Below are 9,688 nucleotides of genomic sequence, written 5' to 3'. Positions count from 1 at the left end.
GATGGGTGTTTTAATTGGTATAATTACATTTCATCCAAATGTCAAATTGCAGTTAAAAGTTTGCTAGTTAAAAGTTAACATTTTTTATCATCGAGACCCTTAAGTAAGGTCATCCACACCACCGACCGCTAGATGGCACTATAACACAACTAAGTCTTATTGTACTTTTCAACTTCCGGTTTGCCAGAAGACCGCCGACCATATTCCAGGTTTGTTGTACACATCTCGCTCATTTACAAATGTCGCAGTTGATTAGCTCTGCCTCGTCAACTAGATTAGTAAAACATTCGTTAACGTGTTTGTATGATTGGGCCACCAAATACCCCAAAAACTATTCGCCAATATAAAGTAAGCGTACGGTAGTTTGAGGTATATGTCGCTCGTGTCACGTTTTAGCTAGCTAACGTTAGCCAAGTGTTAGCCGTAAACAAGAGTTCAGTGTTTTTTTTTTGTTTATGCTGGTTTTATGTATGCAGTCGTTCGCACTTGCACGTTTTGTAGATTTGGTTTAAGTATTTGCCTGCTTACTCGTTGCATGCTATTTAAAGTACACGGCTGTTGGCGTGCATCAATAGAAGACATAAACACCAACATTGAGAAAGTGTGCTGATGATTTTTATTACAATTGTCAGTCTATAACAGAGGTGTCCAAAATGTGTCTGCACACGGGAGAATGAAAATGCCATTTAAATATTTTTCATTTTTCAAACCAACCCCATAAGGAACAAGCTGTAGGAAATGGATGGAATACAATAGATCGTTTTTTTTTACATTTAGGACCCGGGGACCTGGAGGGGTCGTAGTCATCATTCAATCAATCAATCAATGTTTATATAGCCCTAAATCAGAAGTGTCTCAAAGGGCTGAACAAGCCACAACGACATCCTCGGTTCAGATCCCACATCAGGGCAAGGAAAAACTCAACCCAATGGGACAATGAGAAACCCTGGTGAGGACCTCAGATGTGGACACCCGCCTCCCCGGGGCGACCGGTGCTATGGATGTCGAGTGGATCTAGCATAATGTTGTGAGAGTCCAGTCCATAGTGGATCTAACATAATAGTGAGAGTCTAGTCCATAGTGGATCTAACATAATAGTGAGAGTCTAGTCCAGGGGTAGGGAACCTATGGCTCTAGAGCCGGATGTGGCTCTTTTGATTGCACCTGTCTCTCAGATAAATCTTAACTGGCATTGCTTAACACGATAAGTAATGAATAATTCCGCTGGTAATCTCAGTGTCAAAAATAATCTTCAAAATATAAAACATTCTCATGCATTTTCATCCATCCATCCAGTTGGAAGAAGTTGCATTAATGGAAAGAAGTATTTTATATTTGGTTAGCCTCAGAATAACAATGTTATTAAAAATAATAAAAGACTTATTATACTCTAAAAATGTTGGTCTTTCTTAAAAATACACACATATAGTTGTATTCAGTGTTAAAAAAAATAATAATTATATAGCTCTCACGGAAATACTTTAAAAAATATTTGGCCTGTATGGCTCTCTCAGCCAAAAAGGTTCCCGACCCCTGGTCTAGTCCATAGTGGATCTAACATAATAATGAGAGTCAAGTCCTTAGTGGGGCCAGCATGAAACCATCCCGAGTGGAGACAGGTCAGCAGCAGTCATAAAAATATAAACTTCAAATCAAATAAACACATATACATACAGGACTGTCTCAGAAAATTTGAATATTGTGATAAAGTCCTTTATTTTCTGTAATGCAACTAAAAACATGAAAATGTCATACATTCTGGATTCATTACACATCAACTGAAAAATTGCAAGCCTTTTATTATTTTAATATTGCTGATTATGGCATACAGCTTAAGAAAACTCAAAAATCCTATCTCAAAAAATTTGAATATTTCCTCAGACCAAGTAAAAAAAGATTTATAACAGCAAAACAAAATCAAACATTTGAAAATGTCAATTAATGCACTCAGTACTTGGTTTGGAATCCTTTTGCACGGATTACTGCATCAATGCGGCGTGGCAGGGAGGCAATCGGCCTGTGGCATTGCTGAGGTGTTATGGATGCCCAGGATGCTTCAATATCAGCCTTCAGCTCATTTGCATTATTGGGCCTGGTGTCTTTCAGCTTCTTCTTCACAATACTCCACAAATTCTCAAAGGGGTTTAGGTCAGGAGAGTTGGCAGGCCAATCGAGGACAGTAATGCCATGGATAGTACACCAGTTACTGCTGGTTTTGGCACTGTGAGCAGGTGCCAGATCATGCTGGAAAATGAAATCATCATCTCCATATCGCCCACATTCTTGCCACAACAGTGGCAAGAATGTGGGCGATAGGAGTGGATGTGCGTAGACATGAGCTTGGACGCAGTTTCAACTGAAACTCAGAACATATCATTAGTTGCATGGCCTATTTTAAGCTTATCTATACTAAACATTTCTTAATCACTTCATCCTTCATTGTTTTCATTATATCCCAACATAATATATCCTAACAATACTTAAGAAAAAAGGGGAAATAACTGAAAACATGTTTTATATTCTAGTTTCTTCAAAATAGCCACCCTTTGCACTGATCATTGCTTTGCACACTCTTGGCATTTTCTCGATGAGCTTAAAGCGCGCCTGTCAAGTGAAAACCATTTCAGGTGACTACCTCTTGACGGTCATCAAGATCTTTCATTTCAAGTTCATTCATAGTTTTGATGCCTTCAGTGACAATCTACAATGTAAATAGTCATGAAAATTAATAAAACGCATTGAAATGAGAAGGTGTGTCAAAAGGTTTGGCCTGTACTGTGTGTGTTTATATACAGTCTATTACACGAGTGTGTGTGTATATATATTAGGGGTGTAACAGTACACAAAAATTTTGGTTCGGTATGTAGCTCGGTTCAGAGGTCACGGTTCGGTTCATTTTCGGTACAGTAAGAAAAAAAATAAAATACACATTTTTTGATTATTTATTTAACAAATTTGCTAAATCTTCCACCAAAAATATTTTGATGTGAAGTAATCGGAAACTCGGATAGGTCAATAATTCATAATAATATTGATTTTGATTCAATAATATGTTTTGAGCAATGACAGTTTGAAAGAAAAAAAACAGCTTTGTTGATTAGACAACGTTGCAACTTTTTGTAAATTACATTTAGCCTTTAAGCTTTTTTTATTTCACTTTTGTTTATGTTTTTGTTTATTTTATTAGTATTTTTAGAATGTGCAATGGTCCTTTAAAACATTAGGTGTGTGCCGCAAATGACCTCCGGGGCACACTTTTGACACCCCTGCTATAGATATTAAAAAATTAAATCAGAGCCTGGCGACACATGCATGTTTATCATAACTCTCTCGCTCTGTCTGTCTCTGTCCCTCCCTCACGAATGCTGCTGTGTGCACAAATTGTCTTGTTTTGAACCCCTTCTTAACCTTGAACGTACTTTGAAAATACACGCAACCCTAACCCTTGATTAATGCCGGACATTTGAGGCATTTAAGAAACTCCACCCGGACAGCCCCGCAAAAGAGGACATGTCCGGTGAAAAGAAGAGGTATGGTCAGTCTATTATAGCCCAGTCGTTGTTAGCATGCTGTGTGTTGTTGTTTTTTTGATTGATTGAAACTTTTATTAGTAGTTTGCACAGTACAGTACATATTCCGTACAATTGACCACTAAATGCTAACACCCCAATAAGTATTTCAACCTGTTTTAAGTCGGGGTCCACGTAAATCAATTCATGGTGCCTCGTAGGGGTGCAACGGATCAAAAAACTCACGAATTGCATCATTTTTTTCGGATCAGCAAAAAAAAAAAAAAAAAAGACGACAAATAAACAGAAGTTTTGCCGTTTTGTTTTGTAACACTTTTAAATTATTAAATTAAAATATATAAAATCTAAAAAGGGATTTCTCCTTTCCTCCACTGCTTGTGTCAGTACCTGCACAAGGTGACTCTCGTAGAGGGGGCGTGTCTTCTCATCTCCCACTCTGCTGTGATGAAATGAGTGCTTATGGTCACATAGTTCCCCTGGACCTCCACCCTTGCACTTATGGTCACATAGTTCCCCTGGACCTCCACCCTTCTGTCGTGAGCGCAACCGATGATGCTCGGGATAGTTCTTCCACAACTTTTTTCTTCTCTTGCTCATAAAAATCTGGCACAATGTTATCGCTATAATTGGTGCTGGACGGGATGTCGTAATGTGGCTGAAGCACTTTCAGCGTGTGTTTAAAACCCTCGTTTTGCACAATGGAGTCTGCACCTATAAACACCGATTAAATGGCACGGGGCGTTCAAGTTCCTCCGTTACTCCGCTCGCGAACAACTTTTTTTTTTTTTCTTTCATAAATCAGACCGCGGATCACATGTCTGCCGAACCGAAGATATTGATCTGAACGGATCACGGATAAATGTTGATCCGTTGCACCACTAGTGCCTCGGTGTGCATTGTTTACAAAAGGTGCGCTACTTAATATGTCCGTGTCGTTCGGTACACCTCCGAACCTAACCGAAACCCCCGTACCGAATCGGTTCAATACAAATACACGTACCGTTACAACCCTAATATATATATATTTATTATATATATTATATATATGTATGTGTGTGTATATATATGTATATATATATATATATATATATATATATATATATATATATATATATATATATACATATATACAGTATATATATGTATATATATATATATAAATATATATATATCCATCCATCCATCTTCCTCCGCCTATCTGAGGTCGGGTCACGGGGGCAGCAGCCTAAGCAGGGAAGCCCAGACTTCCCTCTCCCCAGCCACTTCGTCCAGCTCTTCTCGGGGGATCCCGAGGCGTTCCTAGGCCTGCCGGAATACATAGTCTTCCCAATGTATGTATGTATGTGTTTATATATATATATATATATATATATAGAGATATATATATCTCTATATATATATCTATATATATATAGAGATATATATCTCTATATATATATATATATATATACATATATACATATATATCTCTCTCTATATATATAGAGAGATATATATGTATATATATATATACATATATATATATATACATATTTCAATACATATATGTGTGTGTGCATGTGTATATATATGTATATTATACAATGCCTACATTTATGGATCAACTTTAGATCTATCTGTCGCTATAAAGTAAAAATATATAGTTTATGCCCTTTTTGTTAAAACCCTGTTTGTATGGCAATAAAACAAAATGTGCAGTATTTCCCCCCAAAAATTCAAAGTATATATAATATAGTATATATTTTACAACACATCGCACACAGGTTGGAGCAGGATATCGTTGATGTGCAGAAAATTATCATCTCCATGATAAAAGCTTCGTATGCACGCAAAATCCTCATGAAAGGCAGTCTGCACCACTTTTCAATTATGTTATTCGTATAGTCAGTATCTAACATTTTTAAGTGTTTGGCGCCTTGAATACGTCAATGATAAGTCTTGCATTTTGAATTTTTTGTATTTTCAATACTTAACTCCTTAGATCAGGGTTAGGGAACCTATGGCTCTCGAGCCAGATGCGGCTCTTTTGATGTCTACATCTGGCTCTCAGATAAATCTTAGCTGACATTGCTTAACACAATAAGTATTAATAATTCCGCTGGTAATCACAGTGTTAAAAATAACGTTGAAATTATAAAAAATTCTCATGCATTTTAATCTAACCATCCTGTTCAAGATGTTGCATTAATGGTAAGAAATATTATATTATTGGTTAACTTTTAGAATAAAGTTATTAAAAATAATTAGAGACTTATTATACTCTAAAAGTGTTGGCCTTCCTTAAAAATGCACGCATTTAGTTGTATTCAGTGTTAAAAAAATAATAATTATATAGCTCTCACGGAAATACTTTTAAAAATATTTGGCTTGTATGGCTCTCTCCGCCAAAAAGGTTCCCGACCCCTGGTCTAGTCCATAGTGGATCTAACATAATAATGAGAGTCAAGTCCATAGTGGGACCAGCAGGAAACCATCCCGAGCGGAGACAGGTCAGCAAAAATATATGGCTCTCATGGAAATACATTTTGAAATATTTGGCTTTCATGGCTCTCTCTGCCAAAAAAGTTCCCAACCCCTGCCTTAGATCAACTGTAGATCTGTCGATAATACATTTTTATTTGTTTTTGTTTTATGTTATTTTTGGTAAATAAAACGTTTTATTTGGCAATCACAAAATATGCAACATTTTCCCCCCAAAATATTTCAAAGTGGAATATTTGATGTGAAGTAATTTAAGCCTTTAATAGGTCAACAATGTATGACATTGAATTTGAATCATGATTATTTTTTGACCAATGGCAGCTTTAACGAAACAATTGTCTGCAAGGAAACTTTGTGTGGGTCAACATTGCAGCGTTTTCTCGTAAAATTTCACCTGTTTGCTCTTTTATTCAATTTTTTAATAGTATTTTTGGAATGTGCAGCTGGCTTTAGAAAATCGCTGCACTTTGGACACCACTGGTCTTTAATGTGTCAGACTATGCCACTTATGTGACTGGTGTTTTAAATTTGTATATTTTTGTCTGTGGTGCAGGTGGTGGAGAGTGGATGCTGATGGGGGACGAAAAAGAGACCTGGAAAGTTAAAACGCTTGATGAAATACTTCAGGAGAAAAAGCGCAGAAAAGAATTAGAAGACCGAACAGACGCAAAGTGCCAAAAAAATGTAAAGTATTTTTATCTTGTGCATTCATCTTGACTTTTTAAATCCTCCCCTTTTTTACTTATATACTTTAACTAATATCGGCCCTGCGATGAGGTGGCAACTTGTCCAGGGTGTACCCTGCCTTCCGCCCGATTGTAGCTGAGATAGGCGCCAGCGCCCCCCGCGACCCCGAAAGGGAATAAGCGGTAGAAAATGGATGGATGGATGGATTAACTAATATCCAGTTTCCTCTGAACCACATTTTATCACATTCATCTAGATCCACATAACTTAATTTGCCCAGAACAAATTGCTTACAATTCTAAATATATCATCATAGGTAAGTCATTAGGGGTCAATCATACTCGCATTCAAAATAAGCCTAGACCTCACTATACCGAACCAAAATATTAGATTTGTACAATTTCTTAAAATGCTCAAAGTGTGAACAGTGTTTGAGTTCATCACTCAGGCTGTTCCATATTTTCACCCCACAGACTGAGACACAACTAGGTCACACCTATAGCTGAGCTGGAGCCTATACCAGCTACCTTTGAGAGACGTGGTGCATCCGAGACTGGTCACTAGTCAATCACATGGCACACGCAGACAAACGGTCTCCTGTTTGCATTTTTTAAAAGTAGGGCCTTTCATGGCCAATTTTCAAGATTAATTAGATTTCCAATGGATTAATCGCGATTTATACTGAGGTATTGAAAATGTCTCAAATTTGTTACAAGATACAAGTGTAATCTTCACCCCGATAAAACTGTGGACAATTCAAAAAGGTCTCAAAAGTGCAATTTTAGGACAAGAAAGGAATTTCAAGTAAATGTGTACTTGCATTGTAGCCCTGTTTATAAAAGTTTTTTCCTCATCAGTTTTCCCAGAACAGTGTACCAAAGGCGGATGCTCGGGAAGCCAAGCGAGAGACCCCGGAGGAAGGAGAACTACGGGATCAAAAGATGGAAATAACAATTCGTAATTCCCCATACCCCAGGGAAGACTCAACAGAGGACAGGTCCTTGCCAAAAACCTCAATAAACCCCAGTAAACACAACTACAAACACAATATGTTGTATATAGGAATGTCACGGAATGAACATTTCTTACCTGTGACCAAAATTATCACGGTTATCATTATCGCTGTATTTTTAAATGTGCTCAATGTAATGTAATCACGCTTATTTTGATCAATGTTGAAAGTCCAAGACATCAATCCGCTATGCCTACATTTAACCAACCCCGGAAGACTCTACGCAATTTAAACCAATCAGAAACAACATAGAGCGGGTCTTGGCGTCTGTTTCACATACCACAGCTGTACATTATTTCTGATTGGTTTAAATTGTTTTGTGTCTTCCGTGGTTGGTTAAATGTAGACACACCTCAGCTACGCACACATAGATTGTATTAAACACACACACTTCTGAATGGGCACGATCAAGTTGTATTACACCCCTCATGGATCTGGATGCGTTCGCTCAAATCATGCCCAACAGAAGTTTTGCAAAAGTCACGTGTAACAAAAGACAGCCAAAAAAAAAAGAAATAACATAAATAAATAAAAAAACAATTTCTTAAATAAAAAAGAAAGTAAAACAATATAGAAACAGTTACATAGAAACTAGTAATTAATGAAAATGAATCAAATTAACTGTTAAAGGTTAGTACTATTAGTGGCCCAGCAGCACGCACAATCATGTGTGCTTCACGGACTGACTGAATGTATCACTTGCAGATGAAATTGATATAAATTGTAGGAACCAGAATATTAATAACAGAAAGAAACAACCCTTTTGGTGTGAATGGGGGAGGTAGGTTTTTTGGGTTGTGCACTAATCGTAAGTGTATCTTGTGTTTATTATGGTGATTTGAAAAAAAAAAATCAAAACAAAAGACAGCCAATATTTGGGTTTTTGGTTCTCATAGATTAAAAAAAAGCATGTGCAGATTGTATTCCACGCATGCACTTCTGAATGCGCGCCCACGAGTTGTATTACAAACTCACAAATCTGGATGCGCTCGCTCAAATTTTACACGGCAGAAGTTTCACAATAGTCACATGCAAATTTCTGATTAGGGACAGACAGACAACTTAAAACACACGTACGCGTATCCAACACATATCTGCGTGGAACTGAATACACACTCAGATTGATATACGGACACACAAATTAGTACACACGCATGTGAATTGGATAACACTGGCACAGATTGAGGTAGACGTTTGCAAATAATTTTGCCACTAAAATACTTCCATATAAATGCCGCTAGTGCTCATGCGCATGCGCTGCTGCATCATTTGTTTCCAGGAAGTGATCAGTGTTACCTATTGGATCACATTTTTTTTCACTTGATACTAATAGATGAATATCTCACAATATTTTTGTTTATTTTTTACAGGGGCGAGGAAGATGATTCTCTAGCAATTAAGCCTCCACAGCAAATAGCAAGGAAAGAGAAATCTCTCCACAGAAAAGAGGAGAAGAGAAAAGAAAAAAGACGTCGTCGCAGTCACTCTGCTGAAGGAGGTGTGGGACTTTATCAAATAGCAAAAAAAGATTGTTTGCATTTGCATCACCTTTTATGGTGTACAGTATAAATATATATTGTTTAATCCTGTATAAAAGTGGAAGTGTTTGGGCACCTTACGATTTGATTATGATTCAGGAGCTACGATTCGATTAAAAATTGATTATTGATGCATTTTTCTTTATGTATATTGATGCACTTTTACACTTCTTTTCATTTCACTAAATAAGCGTTTATCACTTGCAACTTTTAAAAACAGTGAATTAATTGAATTAATTTCCATAACATGTATTAAAATTACAGAAAAGTGTGCAAAACTGGAACATACTATAAGTGACCTAAAATAAAGGAGCCAGTCGTCTCTCAGTAAGATGGGTAGCTGCTGTCAACCCAATTTTAGAACTATCTGCGTTACTTTATTCTAATAAAAACATAATCGATTATTGTTGTTTACTATTCTATTTTACAGTCAACTTAGT

General features: G+C 36.8%; 1 protein-coding gene across 6 annotated transcripts in view; it reads left to right on the top strand.

Annotated features, from left to right (window-relative positions):
• Positions 1–128: 128 nt before the first annotated feature.
• The window catches only part of cdk11b (cyclin dependent kinase 11B), a 28,638-nt gene continuing 19,078 nt past the window's right edge, over positions 129–9,688 (top strand). The window contains exons 1-4 of one of the 6 annotated variants that reach the window (XM_061903697.1): positions 129–209; positions 6,565–6,695; positions 7,556–7,695; positions 9,081–9,208. In XM_061903697.1, the coding sequence (XP_061759681.1) occupies positions 6,579–6,695; positions 7,556–7,695; positions 9,081–9,208 (385 nt within the window). In that variant the 5' untranslated portion in view covers positions 129–209; positions 6,565–6,578. Of the gene's footprint in view, positions 210–3,072; positions 3,531–6,564; positions 6,696–7,555; positions 7,696–9,080; positions 9,209–9,688 lie in introns of those variants that run through there. The other 5 variants (XR_009807183.1, XM_061903698.1, XM_061903699.1 and 2 more) reach the window with 5 other exon arrangements.

This window comes from Nerophis ophidion, linkage group LG06 (genome assembly GCF_033978795.1).
Source record: "Nerophis ophidion isolate RoL-2023_Sa linkage group LG06, RoL_Noph_v1.0, whole genome shotgun sequence".
NCBI lineage: Eukaryota > Metazoa > Chordata > Actinopteri > Syngnathiformes > Syngnathidae > Nerophis > Nerophis ophidion.
This window is presented reverse-complemented; position numbering and strand designations above follow the sequence as displayed.